Source organism: Amblyomma mixtum, chromosome 9 (genome assembly GCF_055824585.1).
Source record: "Amblyomma mixtum isolate Tamu chromosome 9, ASM5582458v1, whole genome shotgun sequence".
Taxonomy (NCBI): Eukaryota; Metazoa; Arthropoda; class Arachnida; order Ixodida; family Ixodidae; genus Amblyomma; species Amblyomma mixtum.
In genome coordinates this window covers 73014401-73039713 of record NC_143020.1, presented here as the reverse complement: position 1 = coordinate 73039713, position 25313 = coordinate 73014401, and the positions used below count along the sequence as shown (strand labels likewise).

Here is a 25313-nt window from a genome sequence, read left to right as displayed (position 1 = left end):
TCCCCGGGGCTTGCCCTGATGGGTCATGACGGCTCGTGCTGGAATATCGAGTCCACCCAACAGCGTCGCAGCATCTCTTTCTAAATTAACGAAGTTCCGTCACGACCCACGGCTGTTGATGGTCAGTAACGCAGATTTACCGCGGGAAGGCACTCGTTCTCGCTTTCGAGGTGTTGAGAGCCGATCCGCCGAGTCCAGGCCTAGCGATACCCGCGATCCTTTGTTCCGCGGCGAGAAACAGGGCCAAGATGGCACGAAAGGATTTTTCTTTTTACGCGCAGTTTTTCTCTCGTCTTGTTCGTGTCCTCTGTAGCGCACGGAGAAGTCGGGGTACGCTGCCGACTTGATCGCTTACTGTTGTGAGCGAGATAGGTGATGCTGAGGTCCATTGATTTCACATTTTGGCAAGCGGGCACGACCGAAGCATACGACCGCTTTCGGTTGTCTCTTCGGTGCCTCCTCAGACGACATTCACTTTTGTGTTTTGTCCCGTGTTTGATATCGTTCATCTTCGGTTGAGAGCTGAACTCGGACTTTTACCGGCCTTCGCCGAAGCGAGGCCGTTCCGCGGCGTTCCCGGAGCGAGCTACTTCGCTGAGCCTTCAGCCCGATATGTGAGTGGAAGAACGCATGTTTCGTTTCTGTACAGTGCCGTGAATGTTTCAAAGTGTATTTTCGTGCTAAATATTTCCTGTCTGTATAATATGTGTTTTGAAGTGCTTCGTTTTCTCGCATATGTACAGTGTAGTATTGTAGATAATCAACCGCGTTTCCGGTCACTTCGGAAAGGGGCCTTCTTTGTCTCAATGTGGTGCGAAGGGTCGTGTGCGGGGTTCGCTTTTTCCTGGAAGAGCCGGGAGGGCCTGTTGCTGTGGGGGTGAAAGGCTTTCTTTTCCTCCGCGCGCGTGCGTGGGCCGCTGCCCTCCTCCTTTCCACTGTGCCTGGTCGCCGCATAGCTGCTGCCGTTTGCGCCTCTCGCTCGCCAAGTATTTCAGAGATGTCGGAGAGGCTGTGCGCGCGGGCACGAAACGGCCGAACGGGGCCCAGATGTTGCAAGATAAGGTAAAAAAAAAAAAGAGAGCATGCCGGGAAACCGCTGTGGGGCATACTTGTTAGCGACGTTTCGGAATGTATGTGCGCTCGCAGTCGGTGTCTAAGTTGCTCGCAATCCTCCTTACCCCGGACCATTGTAGCGTCGTCGGGCGCTCGCCCTCTGGGGTGGGGGAAATTGTGTTTGTTTGTAAATACTTTTTCTTGTTCAGTGGTATTATTGCCCGTCAGGAGCCTTGCAATGGACAACGGCCATGGAATTGCCATGTTTATGTTTTCGTTTTGGGACGACTATCGCCGCTTCCTGGTTTCTTCAATGCGTGTGCGCGAGCCCCAGGCTCGGTGCTATGTGCCAAGGCCGAATCAGCGGAACTTCAGAGGCAACCTGCGCGGGGCTGTCCGCACCGTAGCACTGCTGAGACACCGTCTTCAGAGCATCGGGTGCCTGGAGAGGACCGCCATCGCGGCGCGACGACGCCGGGGTGAGCTGCTTCCGGAGCATATCGGTTGCCGTTCATCAGGACCGACCGATTCCGTCGGATATATCGGCTCCGGCGGCTAGTTGTGTGGAAAGTTTTCCGGCGCCCTGTCATGCGCGTTCTGATCATTGTGACAGCATGGACGCACGTATATCTATGTCAGATTTTAACTTATGTAATGATGTATAGCTATGACTGATGTATACAGAGTGCATTCATTATGTTATGTTCGAGTGACCGCATTAGTAATTTTGTAAGGCGCGAATACTTTTGTGCCTTTATTGCGTAGTGTCGCATGCCTGATGTTTTGTGATTAGAATTCTCAGTAATGTTGGCGAAAGGCTGGTAGCTCATTGATACTAGCGAAAGGAATTCTGTGCTGTGTGGAGTGACCGTCGCTCTGTTTTCAGAGAGACGGGGGCATTTAAGAAGAGGGGGATGTGGGGATTGAGCTTCTTGGGCTACCCGGGCGAACCAACTCCCTCAGTTGTACTATTTTTACTTTTTAATACTAGGGTTCAAGGCTGTCGCCGCACGCTCCCTCCACAGTTTTTTTTTTTTTTTGGTCCTTCATGCGGCTTTGTAGGCATGAGCCAGAACAGAAGGCGCTGCGGAAAGCGTTGTGCAGACGACGCGACGCCAAGGCTACGCCCAACCTTCTCCCGTCAGTCAGTACGATGCACCAATGGAGTGCCTTTAGCGAAAGTAACCCCCCATGACGTCAACGGGGTTCAGAGTAGTGGGGCGGGCCGTTTTTGTTGAAGGAAAGAACGAGCGGGCTTTGATTTAAATTTTCGCAGCTTTTCGGGGCGCGCATGGCTCTAGTATTTTGCAGAGGTTATCTTCGATGCCTCATCTATGCAGTGGGCTTGTTTTTCAAAAATTTCCGGACCCTGGGCAGTGGCCCTTTAAGGCGGCTGTCTTTCCCGAGCAGTAGAGATCTCGCTCTGCAAGTCCAGGTATTGAAGTTGTTATATCAAGCAGCTTTTATTGAGCCCCCATACAGCACGTGTCTCATTAAGGAAAGTATTTTTTTTTTTCACTCATTTTACACCATGTTCCATTGGCGCACACTCAAAAAGACAATGTTTAAGCTTGAACAGTTTTAGACATTTATAATAGTGAGGGATGTACGCATTCAGTTCTCGTGCCAGAAAGTCAATTGGTCGCGAAGGATTCGGCTAAAACTTTAGTAACGTGCCTGCCATTGCGCCTTTGTTGCGTTGTACTGTTTTCACGTATTCCTTGGCAACCCGTTACAAAAGGTGAGAGTTTGTGCTGTAGTACTTCGCAGCCTTCATTTTCAAACGGAACTGCTGTCGGCCATCCTACACTGATTCCGGAGAATATAGTTTAACTGACCATGAAAAAATCTGGGCTCTGCTGAAATGGTAGCCATCTATAAAGACCCCTTTGCGGCAGGTGAGCAAACAGATCGCGGGAACAAGTGTCACATACAGTAATAAGCCAAACCACACTTAATCTAGACATCACTTTTTAACTTCCGTTCAAAAAAAAAATTGCTCCGCCTTCCCATTCGTCTGGGAGCCCGTGTGCGCCCGTTGTGCCGCCTAGTTTCCCAAGCAGCACAGCCAATCGGCCAATATTTCAGGTGGATTGTCTCACTCTGGTCCTTTGTAGGACCTGACTTTGCCAATACGTTTCCAATATTGGGCCGGTTACTTGTGCTGCTTGGGTTATTACCTATGAGCTTCTATGAAAGTTTCCCGCTCAGTTTTTTAAGGCTATCATAGCGACGTGTGATCTCTAGTGAGCGGCGGTACATTTCGACGCGTGGCATATCGCTTCTCCGCTGCCCTTGCGACGAGACCCAGCGCATGCAGTCGCGATTGCCGCCTTGACGACCGCCGCAAAGAAAATAAGAGCGCGCTCTGAAGGGGCGGAAACAGCAGTTCCTGGTGCGACCGGCGCAGCGGACGCGTACGTGGTGAACGATGCCTCCATCAAGCACTCAGCACACGCTGGTGGGATTTTCCCCGGAGCTCGACTGGAGGCCCCTGACTTTCCTCAAGCCTGTTCCAGCCAACCGAGTCTGCAGTGCCTGCGGTCTGGTGCGAAAGAGGGCCGCCTTGCTGCCCTGCATGCACGTGCTGTGCGAGTGTTGCTACGAGCATTGCAGCCAGGACGGGTCGAAAGAGTGCCCACTGGACGGCAACCGCTTCGAGGAGGAGGACGTCGGTCTGTTGGACTTCACTGGGAACGATCTGCTGATTAGGGAGGTAATTACGGGAAGGGGCCTTGCGCCTTGCGGCTTGCTGCGCAGTATTTCCCGCACGCCTACACATTTCACATGAATCAGAGGACAAAATAAAACGGTAATGCAATGATAGAGCCCTGTAAAATGTTCGTACTTTTGCGAAGCTTCCTTATTGGCGTACGCAATGTACCGCTGGGAAGAAATGGTATCTGTAACATGAAGCCGCAGCTGTGTCTCCGTGGTTATGGCTCCCAGCTGCTGACCGGAAAGACGCGGGTTCGATACCGGCTGCGGAAGTCGAATTTTGATGAGGGCGAACTCTGAAGGCCCCTGTACTGTGCGATGTCATCATTATCATCAGCCTGACTACTCCCACTTCAGGGCAAAGGACTCTTCCATGTCTCTCCAATTAACCCTGTCATGTGCCAGTTGCGGCCCCCGTATCCCTGGAAACTTTGTTCGTACAAGGTAGCGGCCAAGTATTGCACCAGGGTGCACCAAATCCTGTTCTAGTGAGGAAGTGCGTAGTCGGTTCTGGTCACCGAGATCAGGCCGTACTCCAGGCCTGGTTGTGCAATTCCGCCGACACCCGCATTTTTTTACTATGCGATGGCAGTGCACGTTAAAAAAGACCAGGTGGTCGAAATTTCCGGAGCCCTTCAGTAGGGCGTCCCTCATTCCCACAGACGCTTTGGGACGTTACACCCCCATAAACCATATCCGTAAATTAATGAAGCCGCGCACGGCGTAAAATTTCAAAATCCTAGGCATCCTATGCAGTACCTCAGCTGCAAAAATATGTGCGCCGCTATGCTAACTGCTGAGCCCTACAGAGCCGCTTTCAGAGGTATGTTGAACATGAGCGGAAAATGCGAGGAAAATTTATAGGCAGTGTTCACTGCTTTCAAATGCTGGAGATGGTATGCGTGGTGTATTGGCGAGCTCCGGAATAAATGCCGTGGTATCGAACTTTTCGTCGTACACTGCGGGCATCTCGATAATGACTGAAGCATGGAATCACGGTTTTAGCTGAGGCTTCGCCTCGAATGTTCAGCTGAGATGTGGTGCCAGCTTGCTTCAAGAAGGGGCGTACTTTGTGAATAAGATGTGCACAAGCTAAATCTCTGTTTAACTATATGCTGCATCTACTCAGGCAAGAGATGCCAGAGCTTTAAGAGGAACATGCCCTTTCGACAAATTACCCTTTTCACGGAGAAAAAAAAGGTTACTGATAATTTTTCGCATTACTTTATCACGTTTCGAAAGTTACGAGATAGCCAAAAGCGGAGCCATTGTTTTCTCGCAGGGCTGGCTGCGTTCAGTGTTTCCATGGTTAGCATGTAATTAAATGTAGGGTGGAGCCTTGCATTTTAGACACGAACGGCCGACATCTTCCTGTTTCTGGATTCGCCGTATGTGCAGAGCAGCTTATCTTGCTATCCTAGTTATGAAATAAGTCCTCTAAGATTTAAACTTCGCTCGCCGTTCTACCGTGGGGCTGCAAAGAGTGTGACCTCCCACCTATTGATGGGCTGCTCGGTGTTAAGTTACGCGCCTTTCTCGAACACAATGTATCAGTTCTCGGTAACATCATCATCCTTTCAAAAATTCACGACGAATGGTGAGGCAAACAATATTTAATCCGTACGACAACAATATTTTTCGCCGTAAGCCTCCGTACGACAGACTGATCAAGGTAGACTATGCAGATTCAGTATACACAGAAAATTTGAAACGTGACTGCCATGGTAAATGTTGCTCATGAGCACCGTTTGATTTCTCAAAATCAATTCAAGAAGAATAGTGAAAAATATACCGGAACCATCAAAGCCCCACAATCAAGCGGTTTTTTTTCGACTCACTTATCCCAGAGAAAATCGCAAGTCCCTCGCCACATTCGCAACATGTCTCAAAGTGACTTCTCTTGTCTCCTTGCAGGTGAAGTGCTGGAATGAAGGTAGCGGCTGCCAGTATGCCACCGCTGTTTCAGGGATCGCCCGGCATTTCCAGCTGGAATGCGAACACCACTCCGTCCGCTGTCCCAAGTGCTCGGCCAGCGTCCTTTGCAGAGACGTGTGCGAGCATCTCCGGTCGGCCTCTTGCAACACTTCGACATCCGTGGCACCCGAAAGCGAAGTTCCACAGGCTCACGCGGAGGAGGCAGCATCGTTGACTTCTTTCAGAGGAGCCTTCGAAAGACAGGCCGGTGAAATCACAGCATATCTGAGGCCGATGGCTGCCGATATCAGCACGCATGGGGACCGATTGAGCGAAATCTCTCATGGCATAAACACACTCAAGGAGACACTGCGTCCTGAACTGACGTCTTTAACAAAACCCAGCCATACCGATATGACGTCGTCTAAGGCTGAACTCAAACAATATCTTGCGACATGCAGCGATACAGTTAACACCTGTTTGAGAACGGTGGAAAAAACACTGGCCGATAAACTGAAAAGAACTCGAGACGAGTTGTCCCAGATTGCAGCTAGCATTGAACAAATTAAGGCTGAATTGAAGGAGAGCGTTGAAAAAGCATTGCAGCCCTTTCCCAAAGTGCGTAGAGTGAGTGCACTACAAGAGACGCACTGCGAGTTTTTTGTAAAAGGAGTGAAATCGCTTCAAGACGAGGCGATGATGGAAGGCATGGCTGAGTATGACAGCGGCAAGGTGTACCTTCGCGGCTACTGCATGTCTCCTGGAGTCTCGTTCGAGCGCTGCTTTAACACTGCATGGCTTCAATTCAAGTACACCCTGCACAAGGGCGACCTGGACGACGAAGTCCAGGGGCCTTTCAAGCATAAGGTCAGGATGAGCGTAATTCATCCGAGAGGAAGGAAAGACATTGTGACGGAAATTGATCCAGATTCAAATTACGAAGGTATTGAAAAGCCAACATCAAGCAACGAGCCTTGTGACTCTTTTCCTTGGATTATACTCGAAGACCTCATCCGTGAGGGGTACGTAGATAATGACCAGCTTCGGATCAAGTTGGAACTGCTGCCTTGAACCAAACCTGAGCGCGGACACCTGCCGTCCGTTACAACTTCGTGTCTGTGAACGCCCTTGTAGCCTCCATTTCTTTCTTCAGTTCTTTATGGACTGAGTTTCCGCTAGGTAGAAATTCGTCTGGAAACACTGGTATGAAGACTCCTTTCGCAGCAAATCTGATTAGAAACAGTGCACGAACATAGCTTCTAATTTTTATTTATTTCCGAACCTAACCCTACCGTGAAATGTAAAGTGTAAATAACTAAATAAACAAATGTTATTTCCCGCCTCACTGCGAATGCTGCGTGTTTCTCGAAACTCTCGTAAACGAATGGTAACCGCTTATTGCGTCCATTTCTCATTATATCCTTTCGATAACAAAAAAAGACACCGGCCGTCATTTGCAATTTATTTACGATGTCCAGCCTTTATATGCCCGAAGACATGTAATGGTAGTGACATCATCGTAATCATATTAAGTATTATCTGCTAACATCATAAAACCGGAGATAGTTTTGACACTTTAAATAGAAACACTTCGAAGCTATGACATATTCAAATTTTTATAAGAACAGTTTTTTATTTGTGTTTTTTACGATCAGGGCAACTTTGCCAAAAGTACGGCACCCTCATTTAATCTGTTGTGCTCATTTTATCTTCGACAATTTCCTCCGCAAGCGGACAAACACAGCAGGGTTGTTCTGTTCCGAAAAAAAGCCTTTTTTAGACGAGCGACAGGAGGTTGGCTGCCCCGCAGTAACTTTTTCTGAACAAATACCCATGTGGCCCACGCCCGCAAACGGACATCGCCCCCGTCGGAAGTTAGGCATGTCCCATCATTCTTGCTCACCTGGATGAGCATGATTCCGTCTCAGCTTGCAGCCTCGACTTGGGCTTCGTGCCGCGTACGATTCCTTTCATTGCACACTATTCCGCAATTCATGACAATGTTCGACTGTGAAATACTGCCGTTCATTCTTTTTTTTCTCTAGAAGTCGACTTCGCCTTGTTATCGGTGGAGGGACCTACCGTGGTCGAAGATACTGTCTTCCTTTCTTGGAAACCATATTCACGTCATGCATGGTTGAACAAATTTTTTCAGGTCAATTACTTCTGAACACCTGGAAACCCAACTCTTTGTATACTCGATGCTTTTCAGTTTTTCTTTCCAACCTCTGACTGTCGCTGATGCAGAACAGCGTCGTGCCCAATTTCTTCTCCGGCTCCCTTGATAGTGATTTTTCGCAGGCGATGAAGCGCAAGCAAAACTTCCAAGCCCTCGTCACCTGCGATGTCTACCTGCGATCCCTGTATCAAGCCGACCAGCCGCCGCGTTGGATCAGAGGTTACGGAACTCGGCCGCTGACCCGAAACACGCGGGTTCCATCCCAGTCGCGGCGGTCGTATTTTGATGGAGGCGAAATTCCAGAGGCCCGCGTACTGTGCGATGTGAGCGCACATTAACGAACACCCGGCTGTTTTTTTTCGAGCAGTAGAGCTCGCTCTCTCAAAACTCCTGGCATCAAAGTTTTTATATTAAGCAGATTTTATTGAGCCCGCATTTAGCACATGCGTTATTAAAAAAAAAATTGTATTCACTCATTTTATAGCATTCTTCCTCTCGCGCACACATCAGAAGACAGTGTTTAAACTTGAACAGTTTTAGTGAGTTGTAATAGCGAGGGAGGTACGAATTCAGTTCTCGTGCGAGAAAGTCAACTGGTCGCCAAGGTTTCACCTAAAGCTTTAGTAACGTATCTGACATTGCACTTTTCTTGTCCTTACATACTGCGTTCTCGTCGTGCGTCGTTTTCAGGCCTTAGTTGACAATCCCCTACAAAACTTCAAACTTTTTGCTGGAGCACTGCGTAGCCCTCATTTTCAAATGGTACTGCTGTCGGCCATCCTACGCTGGTTCCGGAGAACTTACTTTAACTGACCATGAAAAAAGTTGGCCTGCGCTGAGGTGGCAGCCATCTAGAAAGGCCTGTCTGCGGCAGGTGAACACACAGATCGCGGGAAAAAGTGTCACAAACAGTAATAAGCGAAACCGTACGTATTAGAGTCATCCCTTTTTCTCTTCCGTTCAAAAAAATTGCCCCATACCCTTTCCATTCGCCTCGGAACACGTGTGCGCCCGCTCAACCGCGTAGTTTGTGGCCTTTCAGCTTCTATGAAAGTTTCTTGGTCAGTCTTTTTTTTTTAAGCCATCCTAGCGTCGTTCCATCACAAGTGAGCGGCGGTATATTTCGACGCGTGGCATTTCGCTCCTCCGCTGCACTTGTGACGTAATCCCATCGCCGTGACGACCGCCACGAAGGAGATAAGACCGCGCTCTGAAGCAGCGGAAAGAGCAGTTCAGGCGTGAATACAGTCCGACGTTACACACGCGCTACGCTAACGTTGGCGAACTGCAACGTGACGTTACCGGCGGCTACCAGCGCGCCCCGAAGATGCCCGGCCCAGTTTTGCCTCCCGCTCCTTTGGCGCGCCGCCGCCGCCGACTGCGTCCACTCACAAGGCACCTCGCAAAGAAAAATGGCTGATGCCTGCGCGAACGGGAGGTACACCCAGCCAGATCTTTAACTGTCTTGGGTGTTGCATCGCTCAACGCTCCTTGTAAAAGGTTCTTTTGGGCTACACCGCTGGCATATTCATGCTGTAAGTTGGCGCGTGAGATGGCATTTCGTGGTTCCTTTTTGTTCATATAAAGTTTGAGTGGAGTAGTTGCGTGTTGAAATCTAAGTTTTTAGAAATATTCATCGTCTGCCACTACCAAGAGCCGAAACAAGCGGATTACGCAGCAATAGTTCTGGTCTATATGGTCTCCTCCTCTGGGCAAACTACCACTAATCTTTCATGGCGGAGAAGCCGCTTACCCAGAGTAAGCGCAACTACGCCACCAGAACCATTGCTGCGTATTCCGCTTGTTTCGGCTCTTCGTAGTGGCAGACGATGAATATTTCTGATAACTTTGATCTAAACTCGCAAGTAGTCCCCTGAAACATTATTTGAACAAAAAGGAACCAAAAAATGCCACCTCACGCGTCAGATTACAGCATGAATATGCCAGCGGTGTAGCCGAAAAGAACCTTTTACAAGGTGCATTTAGCGATGCAACACCCGAGCCAGTTGAAGATTTGGCCGGCTGTACTCATCCATGCTTTCAGCCATGGAGCAAGGGCCTCTCCTGAGCCTTCCTTCCTCCATGCTTTTAGCACTCGATCTCACCCCGCGTTGATCCCTGCGCATGCGCAGTGTGACGACCCCACATAATGCGCAGGTCCACACGGGACGGAGAGGCAAAAAGACACCGTATGGCTCAGTTTAAACAAAATGATGTATTCAATAATTGTACATTGTACATCAGAGGCTGGGGTGTCCGAGCTTACGTCGCGACGCCTTCATGGGGGCGATGGAGGGGCTCCGGAGTTGCGCTGCGTCGGTTGCTGGCAGAAGCGGCGCGCCGTCGAGCTTCGGCGCTGATGGACCCGTTCGCCCACGATCTCGTCCTGAGCGTGCTTTTTGTCCGCACTGGCCCAGCTATCCCTGCTCCGCCGCCCACGTCCGATCTCCACTCTTCCAGGCTGAATTGTTTTTCTTCGTCCTCTTTCCACGGCGGCGCCTGCGGCACCCCCGACCTCCCGCGTTGGGATGTCGTTTTTCTCCCGCCGGCAGCTTTCTTCTCTTGTCGGGGTTTCAGCCTCTCCTGCGTCCTTGTACGGCCAGGCAGCCTAATTGTGCTGGTTTTCCCTATGCGGCGGAGGCGCATGTGGCGCCGGGGGGGGGGGGGGGGGGGGGGGGGGGGCGTTTCCCTCCCGCCGGCGTCTTTGTAACATTGTACCCCTTCAGTGGCTTTGCCGCCGCTGGGGGCTCCGTCTACGCGGCGCCGTCGAACGCGGGCCGTTTAATACCCGTGTTACACGGGCGTTTTCAACGGCAGTTCAGTTACCCCTCAGTTGAGTACTTCAACTGTCGTTGAACTCAACTGGATTCGCTTGCTGTTACACGAGCACGTCGCGTTCAGTTCAGTTAGCATACTAACCACGTGACATCGCATCTAGAGCGAAGTGAAAATAAAAACAAAACAACCTATACATATTTTTTTGTGGAGTAAATAATTGACGTGTACATATTATTTCCTATAGCGACAAATTTTGTGTATTTTCTTTTGCTTTTGGGTAAAAATTTGCGTTACGATGTCGGTTCGTAGCCAAGACTATCCGATGTCGGTCGGTTCGCTGCTCGTCATCGTTCTTTTTCTTCTCACTTCGACTGCTCGACGCACGCGCGATGTCTTTGAGTCGGTTGGCGAACCAGCGCGATCGTGATCGCCGCGACGAGCTGCTGCTTCTTCTGGTTCAGCAGCAGGCTTTGGTTTCGGCCAAAAGATGCGAGCTGCGCGCTCTTCTGCAAAGAAAAGCCACTATCAAAAAGAAGAGGCAAGCAGCGGAGAAGCGGTGCCGCTTCCTCATGGCATGCGCTATCCACTTGCGGACGAAGGAGCCACGAGTGTGGTCACTGCATCGGCCGCCGTCATGGTACGACACCACCGTGCCAACGCTGTCGGAGCAAGACTTTAAGGCAAACTTTCGTCTCTCAAGGCAGACGTTCGCCTATGTTGTGAGTTGCTGCAGGCGGCTGGAGAGATTCGACACGAACATGAGAAGGGCCATCTCCTTGGAAAAACGCGTCGCGATCTCTCTGTACAGGCTGGCTACTTCGGCAGAAGAAAGGACTGTGGCCAATCTTTTTGGAGTCAGCCGCCCTTCTGTCAATATCATATTCCGAGAATTCTGTCACATCGTAGTGGAAGAACTTGAGTCTGTTGTCATCAAGATGCCCACAAGGCAAGAAATGCAAGACCACATCCGTCAGTTTACAGCGGTGACCGGTTTCCCACAAGGGTTTGGTGCCCTTGACGGGTGCCACATCAAAGTTTCACCGCCTAAAGAGAACGCCCAAGATTACTATAATTACAAGGGGTGGTATAGCATCATTTTACTGGCACTTGTAGATCATAGTGCCACGTATCATTGTAGTGTTTGTTCGTTCACGCTCAAGGCTGCAGGAAAGGGTTGTTATCACTTTTCTTCGTGGCGCGAGAAGCGACCAGACTAATCTCGATTGATCGCAGCCATGAAGGGCTGCATCTAGGGTTTTCTAGATTACTGTAGATGATCTTGTCCTGTTATCTGGAAGTTTCCTTGCCGCCTTTAAATTGAGCGATGCCGCGAGCGGCGGACATTCGTAGATCGACGATTGACAAGCACGCTTGTTGCTTACGCCGCCACCGAGTGATTCAGTTCTTTTGTGGGCGCAAGTCAGCCGAAATAAAGAGCTTCGTTTGCAAGTATTTCTGGTGTCTTCCTGACCGCTGGACTGCCGTCACTACAACGTGACATCTGGTGGAGGTGCTGGGTAGCCTTCCATGTACCGGACACCCCCTACAAGCCGTGACGCCAGCCCTCTGAGTCATCAACCGCAGCACCTGAGTCCAGTCCACCGCGCTAGCCGACGTCTGCAAGGGGACGCACCAGAGTTCGGGAATCTGCCGGACCTTACCCGGAAGCGGAAGCCAGCCGAAACGTCTACCATGAGCTTGCCCCAGACGACGACTCCAATCATTCTCCACCAGCCCCGGGTGCCACCAACTTTCGACGCTTCGCCTGGCGCCGACCCCGAAGAATGGCTGGAGCAGTTCGACCGTGTGGCTATCTTCAACAACTGGGACGATGCCACGAAACTTAGGTACGTCTTCTTCGCCCTGGACGGACCAGCAAGAATCTGGTTTGAGAATGAGGAAGCTAGTCTTACGGATTGGGAAACTTTCAAGGAGCAGCTTCTCAAGACCTTCACAAACGTCGTGAGAAAGGAGAGAGCCCAGCAGCTGCTACAGTCTCGCATACAACATCCAAACGAGACCGTTGCAATGCACACTGAAAAGATGAAGCGTCTCTTCCGGCATGCAGACGTAGACATGAAAGAAGAAGAAAAAGTAAAGCTTCTTATGCGAGGAGTCAAAGAGCAACTCTTTGCGGGCCTCGTACGGAACCCACCCAAAACCGTCGCGGAATTCGTCGAAGAGGCATCCACAATGGAAAAAACTCTTGACGCCCGAGCCCGCCAGTATGACCGCCAGCAGCGCGTTTTCTCAGCAAGCTGCCTGGACACCGCTAACGACGATGACCTGCGGAAGGTTATACGTCAAGTTGTGCGAGAGGAGCTCCGACGATTGCTGCCAACGGGAACGCAGCCGCAACTTTCATCGCTTACTGACGTCATCCGGGACGAGGTCCAACAGGCCTTGGGTGTGACGCCGACACCCACGCAGCCTCTGCAGCCCCCAGCCATGACTTACGCCGCAGCTGTGCGCCGTCCTGCACCTCGACGACGGGACCCAAGCCCCTATCGCCCTCAGCCAGCTGCGTTGGACCGCCGCCCACTCGCCCCAACCCGCCCGTCCTACGAGCGACGCGCGCAGCCGAGGAAATGCGACGAGTGGAGAACTCCCGACCAGCGCCGCCCACTATGCTTCCACTGTGGCGAAGCCGGTCACGTCCTCCGGCACTGCCCATACAGAAGACTGGGCATCCGAGGGTTCTCTTACGACGCTCCACGACCCCGACCCGGCCAGCGACCAGCCGAAATCGAGGAGTTTTTACGTCGGGAAGAATACTCATCGCCGAGCCGCCTATCACGTTCCCCGTCGCCATCGTCCCCGCGCTTTGTTTCTCCTAGCCGAGGTTACGCCGTGCGTGGACGCTCCCCCAGCCCACGAAGGTTAAACTAAATAAAGCAGCCTCTGGAGGTGAGGTTGCTTCTAAGCGCAATGACAAAGATCCTCCATCGACGAGTACTCAAGACCATGCCTCAACTACGACGACAACACCGACGACGACAACACCGACGACGACAACACCGACGACGACAACACCGACGACGACAACACCGACGACGACAACACCGACGACGACAACACCGACGACGACAACGCCGACGACGACGACACCGACGACGACGCGGCCAGACTTGAAGCTTTTACCGCTGCCCAGTGAAGTAACGTCGCAGTACGCCCACCGCAGCCTCACTACTCGACGAAGCCGAGATCGGACACCGAAGACAACGTACAATACCAGAACGCGAACAAGTGACCTTGAAGTTACGGTCGACGGTCACGCGGTTACTGCCTTGGTGGACACGGGAGCTGACTACTCTGTCATGAGTGGCCCACTCGCTGTCCGACTCAGGAAGGTGACAACAACCTGGGATGGCCCGCTGATCCGCACCGCAGGTGGCAACCTGATTACGCCGTCAGGACGCTGCACCGCGAGAGTTACTGTAAATGGGAGAACCTATGCGACAACCTTCCTGATCCTACAGCAATGCTCGAGAGACGTGATTTTGGGAATGGACTTCCTGAACGAACATCGGGCGATCATCGACCTTCGATCTAAGTCGATCAAGCTTTGCACGGAAAAAGCCATACCTGTTGCGACGAGCGCGACTCATCACGTTGCCTTAAACGTCCTCGATGAAGCATTGAGCGTGCCGCCCCGATCAAGTGTTCTCGTCGGCATAGGTACTGGAGACATCGAAAATGCCGAAGGTGTTATCGAGGGGAACACCCAGTTACTCCTGGATCGAGGATTGGGCGTCGCGAGGGGAGTCGCCGAAATCCGAAATGGCCGAGCCCAGGTGTTGCTAACCAACTTCACCGAAGAATACCGGCATCTAAACAAAGGTACGACGATCGCTTTCCTCGACGAGCTGGCAGACATCAGAGACGTATTTGCCCTACCCGACCAACCTGCAGAACTATCTGAACAAGGTCATCAACCCACGTTCGACATCAACCCAGCATTACCCCGGAGCAGACAAGACCAAATACGCAGTCTTCTTCAAAGGTACACCGATTGCTTCTCATCAGCATCGAATGTGCGACGAACCCGGCTTGCCAAGCACCGCATTGTCACAGACGAACACGCACGACCACTGCGACAGAGCCCCTACCGCGTATCGCCGTTAGAACGCCAAGCTATCCGCAAGCAAGTTGAGGAAATGCTTCGTGACGACGTCATCCAGCCATCGAGGAGCTCCTGGGCAGCACCGGTCGTCCTAGTGAAAAAGAAAGACGGCACCCTTCGCTTTTGCGTCGATTACCGCCGCCTGAACAACATTACGAAGAAGGATGTCTACCCCCTCCCCCGCATCGACGATACACTGGACCGGCTGTGCAACGCTAAGTACTTCTCATCGATGGACCTGAAGAGCGGCTACTGGCAAATTGAAGTCGACGAAAGAGATCGCGAGAAGACTGCGTTCATCACGCCAGACGGGCTCTTCGAGTTCAAGGTGATGCCATTCGGCCTCTGCTCTGCCCCAGCGACGTTCCAGCGAGTAATGGATACGGTGCTCGCAGGCTTGAAATGGCAGATTTGCCTAGTCTACTTAGATGACGTTGTTGTCTTCTCCTCAAGCTTTGAAGACCACCTCAGAAGGCTTCGGATAGTGCTGGAAACGATCAAGTCTTCAGGCCTGACACTGAAACGAGAGAAGTGCCACTTCGCTTACGAGGAGCTGCTGTTCCTTGGTCACGTCGTAAGCAAGGATGGAGTTCGCCCAGACCCCAAGAAGACGGCTGCAATCGCAGAGTTTCCACAGCCTAATGACAAGAAGGCTATACGCAGATTCCTTGGATTATGCGCTTATTACCGGCGATTCGTCAAGAACTTTTCGCGCATCGCTGAACCTTTGACCCAACTTACCAAGGCTGACGTGCCTTTTAAATGGGAAAGGCCGCAAGAGGAAGCTTTCAACGAACTGAAGCGCCGCTTACAGTCCCCTCCTGTGCTCGGGCACTTTGATGAAAACGCCGAAACCGAAGTTCATACCGATGCAAGCAGTGTGGGCTTAGGAGCGGTCCTCGTTCAGAAAAATGGCAGACAAGAGAAGGTTATCGCGTACGCTAGCCGTTCACTGTCGAAAGCCGAGGCCAACTACTCGACCACCGAGAAAGAATGTCTCTCCATTATTTGGGCCACGTCGAAATTTCGCCCCTACCTGTACGGACGACCATTCAAGGTTGTGAGCGATCACCATGCTCTGTGCTGGCTAGCCAATTTGAAAGATCCCTCCGGCCGCCTTGCTCGTTGGAGCCTGCGCCTTCAAGAATTCGACATAACTGTAGTCTACAAATCTGGCCGCAAGCATTCCGACGCAGACTGCTTGTCGCGAGCCCCCGTCGACGCAGCACCGGAAGAGGAAGACGACGACGCTTTCTTAGGACCGGTAAGCGCGAGCAGTTTCGCGCAGCAGCAGCGCTCGGATCCTGAGTTGCAAAGCCTGGTTGATTATCTGCAAGGCAAGACCGCATCGCCTCCCCGAGGGTTCAAGCGCCAACTGTCGTCCTTCGTCCTTCACAATAATGTCCTTCTGAAGAAGAACTTCGCGCCCAACAGGACAGTGCATCTTCTTGTCGTGCCCAAAAATCTCAGGCAAGAAATTATGCAGGCATGTCATGATGAGCCGACTGCAGGGCATCTCGGGATTGCTCGCACGTTGCACCGCATCCAGGAGAAGTACTATTGGCCGCGGCTAGCTACCGACGTTTCGCATTACGTGAAAACGTGCCGTGAGTGTCAACGACGCAAAACGCCTCCGACTAGACCAGCCGGACTCCTGAACCCCATATCACCGCCAACTAAACCCTTTCAGCAAATCGGGATGGACCTACTCGGCCCCTTTCCTACTTCATCATCAGGTAACAAGTGGATCATCGTGGCCACCGACTACATGACCCGCTACGCCGAAGCAAAAGCGTTGCCTAGTGGTACCGCAACAGAAGTTGCAAAATTTTTTGTCGAACAAATTCTCCTCCGACACGGCGCACCCGAAGTACTAATCACAGACAGAGGAACAGCATTTACAGCGGAACTGACGCAAGCCATTTTAAAGTACAGCCAGACAAGTCATCGGAGGACAACTGCCTATCATCCGCAAACCAACGGACTCACAGAGCGTCTGAACAAGACCATCGCAGACATGCTCTCCATGTTCATCGACGCCGAACACAAGACGTGGGACTCTATTCTGCCCTACGTGATCTTCGCCTATAATACTGCCACCCAGGAGACAACCAGGTTTACTCCATTCCAGCTGGTATACGGCAGGAAGCCCACAACAACACTCGACGCAATGCTCCCGCACGTTTCCGACGAAGACAACCTCGACGTCGCCGCCTACCTTCATCGCGCCGAGGAAGCCCGAAGACTTGCACGGCTTCGCATTCAAGACCAGCAGCACACCGACGCCCGACGCTACAATCTGCGCCGACGAGACACGCATTACAAGCCAGGTGATCGGGTTTGGATATGGACGCCAGTTCGCCGCCGCGGATTGAGCGAAAAGTTGCTGCGACGCTACTTTGGCCCGTACAGGGTTCTCCGTCGCATCGGTGACCTCGACTATGAAGTCATCCCCGACGGCACGACAGCATCTCAGCGACGCCGCCCACGCCCGGAAGTCGTACATGTCGTACGCCTGAAGCCATATTATGAACGCTGAAGGACTCGAAGTTTCATTCTCCGTGTTTATTTTCATTTTAAAGCATCGAGACGATGCTTCTTTGGAAGGGGGGTAATGCCACGTATCATTGTAGTGTTTGTTCGTTCACGCTCAAGGCTGCAGGAAAGGGTTGTTATCACTTTTCTTCGTGGCGCGAGAAGCGACCAGACTAATCTCGATTGATCGCAGCCATGAAGGGCTGCATCTAGGTTTTTCTAGATTACTGTAGATGATCTTGTCCTGTTATCTGGAAGTTTCCTTGCCGCCTTTAAATTGAGCGATGCCGCGAGCGGCGGACATTCGTAGATCGACGATTGACAAGCACGCTTGTTGCTTACGCCGCCACCGAGTGATTCAGTTCTTTTGTGGGCGCAAGTCAGCCGAAATAAAGAGCTTCGTTTGCAAGTATTTCTGGTGTCTTCCTGACCGCTGGACTGCCGTCACTACAACGTGACAATAGTTATAAGTTCATGCACATGATTGTGGGTTCTCCTGGGAAAAACCATGATTCAAGTATTTATAATTGCACTCTGCTACCAAAATTAGCTGATGCAGGCTACTTTTCTGTGCCAGCAAAGGCGATTGGAGGAGAAGAGGTTGGAGCTGTGATATTATGCGACCAGGCTTTTCCCCTACTGCCTCACTTAATGAAGCCATACCCTCACCGGCACACTGGGGATGAAGCTGTCAGCATCTTCAATTACACTCTGTCGAAAGCAAGGCGTGTGGTAGAAAATGCTTTCGGCAGGTTGAAGGCAAGGTTCCGAATTTTAAAGGGATTAGAATGCGACATTCGCAATGCCAGTTGTATTGTTAAAACGTGTTGCGTACTTCATAACATTTGCGAGCAAATGCGCGATGAATGTGATAGCCACTGGAGTGAAGAACTTGGAAGTGAGCTCCCACAGCCAGTGAACGTCAGCAGCACCACAAGTGTACCCGCTGAGAGAGTTCGAGGTGCTCTGGCAAGGCATCTCCTGGCCATGAATGCGTAAGTTTCACCACTCTCTGTTTTGGAATCTTTTCAGACCTTATAAAATTTATATAACGACAAGTGGTTGTGCATCATCTTACCGGAAAAACTGTTTTATATTGCTGTGCAGTAATAGACTGTCAGCAACAAAAAAAAAAAGACGTGCTCATGCCTTTGCACTTTATTGATCTGGGCTTTGAAAATACCTAGACACAACTTTAAGCAGCTCTCTCTGTATGTTGTTTGCCTCTTGCTGCAAACGGTTAGCTTTTCTGGCTATTTTTAGTTCTTGTTGCGATAGCAGAGCTGCTCTTTTGGCCTCGGTTTCATAGGCATTCATCAGCCTATCGAATGCAGAGCCTCTCTTGCGCTTTTCTCTTTGGTTACTCTGTCTTCCATTTGTTGCTGCTGCAGGCCCATCTGAAGTGCTGCTCCCTGCCAGGGATGGTCTCCCACTTTCACACACCTCGTCGGTGCCCAGAGCAGTTGTCTCCGCCACCTCCTCTTCTGCGGACGCCAGCACCTCTGCACCGGCTGACATTTCTGTTACCAGTTCCACCTAAAAGAGTAACATTGGCATAAGCAACCCAGTACACTTCCTTGTGCTGTTGTGTCACATTGCTTTTTACTGCAACTTCTTTGCAACAGTGCTGTGCTTTGTGAAATGAAAGTTGAACATGTAAGGAGCGCTGGTACAGCACATAGGCGAGTATATAACTATGAAAAAGCAAACGTAAGGGAGATAAACGAAGAGTTGAATAAGTACCGAACGATCTTTGAAACGCATGCCGATAACTCTGGAGTGGTTGAACTATGGTCTAGATTTAAGGATAAGATGTTTGAACTGAGGCAGTGCTTTGTTCCGGCATGGATATTAACGAAAAGGAGGAGTAAAAGCAAACCATGGTTTACTCGGGAGCTACGCAGTCTTACGCGCAAAAGGCAACGTGTTTACGTTAAATTTAAAGGAAATGCGACGCGTGAGAATTGGTTCAAGCTGCAGGAAATTGCCGGAAGAATGAAAGTTGCTGTGGCAGCTGCAAAGAATTCATTTGGCATTTCAATGGAGACGAAATTAAAAGAAAATCCAAAGGAATTTTGGAAACATGTAAAGAGAAATGGCAAAGACTCTGTAACTATACCACCTCTTGTTTCTGGTGACACCTTTGTTGATGATGATGCACAAAAAGCTGAGTTCTTTAACAAATATTTCAGCTCTGTTTTCAGCTCTGAAATCGAACATGCTGATATGAAAACCCAGAGTTTCCAGCCAGTGGCAAGTGTTATGGATGATGTGATCAGCATCAACGGTATACAGTCTCTGTTGCAGAATCTGAACATTGCTAAGGCTGGTTGTCCTGATGACTTGCCAAACAAATTCTACAAACTGTGTGCTGAGTCGGTTGCACCCTACTTAAAGATAATTTTTGAAAAATCTCTTGAAGAATCCTGCCTTCCAGATGACTGGAAAATTGCAAGTGTTGTGCCAATCTACAAATCTGGCCCTCGCAACACTGTATCAAATTATAGACCGGTATCTCTAACTTCAGTTGCGTGCAAGACACTCGAACATATTTTGTTCACCAGTATAGCAGCACATATGGGCGCACATTCATTGTTTAATCCTCGTCAGCATGGTTTTCGAAGGGGCCTATCGTGTACTACGCAGCTGACTGAATTTGCGCACGATCTGGCTGAGGCACTGGACAGGCGACTTAGCGTGGACTGCGTGTTTTTGGACTTTAAAAAGGCCTTTGATACCGTGACGCATTCTTTGCTAATTCAAAAAATGTCTTTTTACAATATTAGCCCTCAAGTGATATCATGGGTAAATGATTACCTATGTTTACGGCAGCAGTTTGTGGTTATGAATGGCGCCGAGTCTCAAAGAGTGCAGGTTGTGTCTGGTGTTCCCCAGGGCTCCGTGTTAGGACCACTATTGTTCCTGCTCTACGTGAATGACATTGGTGACGGAATAGTATCCCAAATGCGGTTATTTGCGGATGACTGCATTCTTTATAGTGTTGTCACTAGTGATCGAGATGCTGAAATGTTCCAAGAAGATTTGAACAGAATCTCAGAGTGGTGCGTTAAATGGAATATGAATTTGAATTTGTCCAAGACTGTCCATATGAAGTTTACAAGAAAGAAAAACCCTGATGTGTATTCATATGTTATTAGGAACACAATGTTAGAACAGGTATTCGAATTTAAATGTCTAGGCGTTTATTTTACTCCTGATTTGAGCTGGCGCCGTCACGTCGATTATGTCTCTGCTAAAGCATGCAGAAACTTGGGGTTTCTTCGCCGAAATGCAAGCACTTTTCCACTGTCATGTCGTGACATTTTATTCAAGACTTATGTCAGGTCGGTTCTGGACTATGCGTGCACTGTCTGGGAACCGCCTACTGCTAGAGATAAAGATAAGTTGGAGAAGGTGCAGAACATTGCCTCTCGTTTCGTGTCTGGAACTCGCGGGGCTCGTTACAGTGCATCGCGTACGAAGGATGCACTCAACTGGGAATTGCTTGACACGCTCCGAAAGAAGTTGCGTCTGAAGCTATTTCATACTGTTTATTATTCAACTGTTCGGGTTGAACGCGAAAGGTATGTGCAGGAGCCTTTTTATAGATCCAACCGTGTTGACCATGTTTTTAAAGTCCGCGAATTTGCGGCAAAAACTGAATTGTTTAAAATGTCTTTTTTTCCGAAAACCATTAGAGAATGGAACAGACTACCGAGCGATGTTGTGAGTGTGACATCAAATGATGCGTTCTTTCGTTCTTTAATGATGTGATGGAATTGTGATGTGTTCTTTTGAAGTGAGATGTACATGGCGAACGCTTTATGCTTGTAACTCTGCCTGCGAGCGGAGGTGTCATGTGTGCTTCTTTTTTGTACATTGCCCCCCCCCCCCCCCCCCCACTGTAATGCCACGGCGCTGTGGGTTCCTTACTAAATAAAAATAAAATAAATACTGCGCCTTTGCAAGAATAAAACGGTTTGTTTGATTTAAAAATCACATCCCAATCTTCACCTCACGGAACACATAACTGACACACCTGTAAACTTTCTTCCAAGAGGCTTCCGTCGTTGCATGGAAGCGACCCCAGAAACCTATGCAGCCGGTAGAAATAAGGCCACTGGATGGCCCCAGAACCGGTTGCGCATCTCACGCGCTTTCTGTAAATAAAGAGGAGAATAAACAGCAGTTGCCTCATAAATTTGGTAGCAACATTTCTTCTCATTCAAGGTATTGAGTGGTAATGTACGGAACTATGTGGTTCTTTCGGTGCACCATAAAAATGGACATTTCGTTGTTTTTTTTTTACTGCGAGCAATGCACGAACAACTGTGGAACATTATTTTATTTAAATTTGATATTCACCGAGTAAAATCAAGTTTCTGCAAAATCAAATCAAGTTAATCAAGTTTCAAATTTTTTGAGTAAATCAAGTTTCTACCCCCGAGCAGAAAGACACATACTGCACGTTTCCTGCGCATTTTCTTCCCATGAAATTAAGGAGCGGCGCAGACAAAAGTCGGCGCACCTGCCCAGCGAGCAAGTGCCGCACGTGGTACGGCGCTGGGCACCGTGAAATGCGCTTCTGCTAGCTTGGTGTTGCTTTCGCTACAAAACGCTTTAAGCAGCAAAGTTTTGTATTGATGAATTATTAACATGCAGTCACTTACCTGTACTGTTGATTCAAATTCTCAAGCTTCTGCCGCACCTGCTTGACTGTAACGAGACAGCTCATGTTGGCAATCAGCTCGTTGAAACGCTCCGTTATCTCCGAGTACACAGACGCGTTATGCTTCTGAGCTCGAAGCTGTGGGAGATAATCTTCCCATAGATCAATGAGAAGATTAGTCATCGCTTCGGTCCACATGAAGCGCCTGGCCACGACGGGGCCGCACTGCGCCGCTGCCGTACTTTGTCCGGTCGCTTCCATGCTGCTAATGCGCTGTTCGCACTTTCGCGGGATAGTCTTAAATCACGTGATCACGTGGTCACGTGATCACAACACAGAACCAAGGTAGACAGAACCTTGGACAGAATACACGTTAATAACTAAGTAAACCTCCATGTTGTTTTGTTTTATTCTTATATGTGTGTTTAATGCGTCTCCAGTTTTATTTGGAGGGCTTTTTTTAGTTTGCTGCTTTGCGCATGCCGCAGTACACTGAGCCAAGGCAATCCACTACGGGAAATTTTTTTATCCGTTGGACGCCATCTTGTCAGTTGGCCGTTCAACTGGGGCCCCCGATCTCAGTCGAACTCAACTGCCGTTGAGATCTGAACGGCAGTTAGCGCTGTCGTGTAACACTGCTAACTGCCGTTCAGTTCAACTGACGGTCAACTGAACTGCCGTTGAAAACGCCCGTGTAACAGGGGTATAAGGAGAGACAGGGGAGTAGGACGGAACGAGCTGCGTGTTTTTAGAGCGCAGCTCTTTGGCGTCCGTTCCTGGGTTTCGCGTCGTCGTCGGCGTTGTCGTCGGCCTCGTAACCAGCTCCGCCCCCCTTTCATCCGCAGCTGGGGTTGACTCACTATCGGCGTCAGCGGGATCAGTCAGTCGCTGCTATCTCTTCCCTCCTCCCTTTATCGTGTTGTCCGCTTGCTGCGCGCGCTTCTGCCCCCATCGTTTGCCGCTGGGTGTACACGCCGCCCCCTCCCCCCTCTTCCTGCGAGTCTCCGGTTGTCAAAGCGCCGGCTCGAACTTAATTCCTTTTTTCGCTCCTCCTCCAATGCAACCCCTGTGCGGTGGCAATCAGAGAGCCAGATCGGTGGCGGCGGATCTGTATATGTGCACCGCCCGAGCCGAAATTGCCGCTGCCGTTCGCCCTGTGCGGTGGCAATCAGAGAGCCAGATCGGTGGCGGCGGATCTGTATTGTGCACCGCCCGAGCCGAAATTGCCGCTGCCGTTCGCCACTGCGAAATTATCTGCCAGTCTTTCTGAGCCATGAGCGAGACGACCGATGGAAGTACTCCGTCTGCTAAAAAAAAATTCTGTGATAGCGCATGCATGTGTTGCTCGATTTCTTTGCCTCAATCTATCGAAAAGGTGAAACAGCTTATTTGCTGCGCTCAAATTTCGCATTAGGAAGTAACGTAATCGTCGGTAATTTTTTTTCTTTTCTGCGAGCTCTCTGAATGGGCCAGTCGGCTTCAAACAGTCGACCGCCCGCGTCCTTTGCCCGGGCGCCTCCGGGGTTGAGCACAGAGAAAATTCCGCCGAAGATATGGGCCCTCGTAGCGCACGCACGGAACGTCACAGCAGCGTTGATGCAGTGACGGCGACGCAGCTGGGCGCGTCGTCTGCTTCCCTGTGCGCTGCGGCCCCAAAGCCACTCGCCGTTCTAGCGTGCGCTTCTACATGTGCAGCGCCAGGAGTGCGGATGTTTCAGATCCCTCGGCGGCGTCGACGGATATGCTCGCAGGTGGCGAGAGTTGCGGGATCGCAGGGATAGCTTTGCAAGCGCGACAGCTGTGAGGAAGGTCTACGCAGAGTCCTCCCCGCTTCTCAGAGCCTCGGCGCTACCATTTATTTTGTTTTCGTTATTCGCATTTCTTTGCGAAGATCAGGCACTCCGCCGCTCTCCTTCAGCACTGCGCGCTGCATAGCAAGAACGTTGGAAAATAAATAACCGGCACTCTTTGCGTAGATCGTGCGTCGAAAGTAATCGGCAAAGCGAAGCTAGGAACCTCGGACTAGTGCGGTTGGAAGCTATGCCGACTGTGCTGCAAGCCACGCCGCTCGAGCCATACGTGTTGGCATACTTGTCATCGTGTTTAAATCGATCTAGCTTGTCAGAGGAGGAAGAATTTTGTGAGTACGTGTGTGTGTCTGTGGAGGGGGGGGGGGGGGGTGCGGTATGCTTCATGACCGAGTTTTCCGGCTTCTGGCATAAGCATCAACCAAGGAGTGCAGTATCAATCACAACTAACACAACCGCTTCCGTCTTTGTTGGTGTGGAACGCTCTACAAGTTCACGGACAGTGGTATCTTTGCCCCTGCTTAGGATTTTTTTATCCTTATTCAGCTTCGAATGGCACCTTTTGCCATCTTTTCCCCTCGCAGGATTTAATATGACTGGCTTTACAGTCATCATTGTAAGGCCTGCGGGGAAAAGAAGAGATAAATTGCAAGGCAAAGCTGAATCCGGAAACAAAAATCCTAAGCAGGGGCAAGGATACCACTGTCCATGAACTTGTAGAGGCGTTCCACACCAACAAAGGCGGAAGCGACTGTGTACGCACACCCTCGCTTAAAACTTCAAAAAAAAAGTCTCTTTTTAAATATGTGCTGAGACGAGTCTTCTCTACAGCCATTTGTTATATTTTTTTTTGTGTCTACTCGTGCCCATGTGTGGGTCCCCCTCTCTGCTCTTGCCTTTTTGCCTATATATTCACTCCCTTCCTAAGTGAATAAACAGTTGAAAGTTGGGCTTGTTTCGTCTGTTTTCCTCAAGTGTTGTCTGTTTCGCGCATCTTCTTTCTTCAAAATTACTGTAATAAATGAATGGTTCATTAATTCTTCGCAGTATATGCTGGAGCCTTCCTTTGTTTTCTTGTTTTAATTGATAAAATAGCATAATAGAGCTCAAACAGTCATGGCTAAAAGCATGCTAAAAAGCATGATAAAAGTATCTCCCTGCGCGAACAACATGATTGCCGCCAGCGGCTCACATGTTCCATGCGTCGGATAGTGTGGTGGAGAGGTTTATCGAAGCCATAAAGCGATACCCCTGTGTGTATGACAGCAGGCGAATCGATTTCAGTGACCAACAGTGCAAAGAGAACGCGTACGCGGAGCAGCGGTCTTTCCTCAGGTGAGCTGTTTACGACTGCTGTTTTCGGGGTCATTTGTACATTCCTCTGCCGAAGCATCCCACTTGTTGCATGCGCCGTAATGTTGATCGATTTTTTTTCCTCGTTTCCGTTTGTATTTGATGCATGGATGCCATAAGTCGTGGACGAAGCTGGGAGATCGCTTTACCCATTAGCGCGAAGCAATCGAGCTTGCAACCAGT

At 50.2% G+C, this 25313-nt stretch overlaps 2 protein-coding genes across 2 annotated transcripts; one reads left to right on the top strand and one right to left on the bottom strand.

Moving 5' to 3' along the window:
• Nucleotides 1–3264: 3264 nt before the first annotated feature.
• Nucleotides 3265–9180, top strand: LOC149329711 (uncharacterized). Its single transcript, XM_089560421.1, has 2 exons — nucleotides 3265–3769; nucleotides 5686–9180. The coding sequence occupies exons 1-2, from the start codon at nucleotides 3485–3487 to the stop codon at nucleotides 6754–6756; spliced, it is 1356 nt and encodes a 451-aa protein (XP_089416547.1). The 5' UTR covers nucleotides 3265–3484; the 3' UTR covers nucleotides 6757–9180.
• Nucleotides 9181–17787: 8607 nt separating this feature from the next.
• Nucleotides 17788–22673, bottom strand: LOC149329710 (uncharacterized). Its single transcript, XM_089560419.1, has 3 exons — nucleotides 21971–22673; nucleotides 21340–21460; nucleotides 17788–18836 (listed from the first exon to the last, which is right to left on the bottom strand). Exons 1-3 carry the CDS (start codon nucleotides 22228–22230, stop codon nucleotides 18459–18461), a joined length of 759 nt encoding a protein of 252 aa, XP_089416545.1. The 5' UTR covers nucleotides 22231–22673; the 3' UTR covers nucleotides 17788–18458.
• Between the last annotated feature and the right edge of the window lie 2640 nt (nucleotides 22674–25313).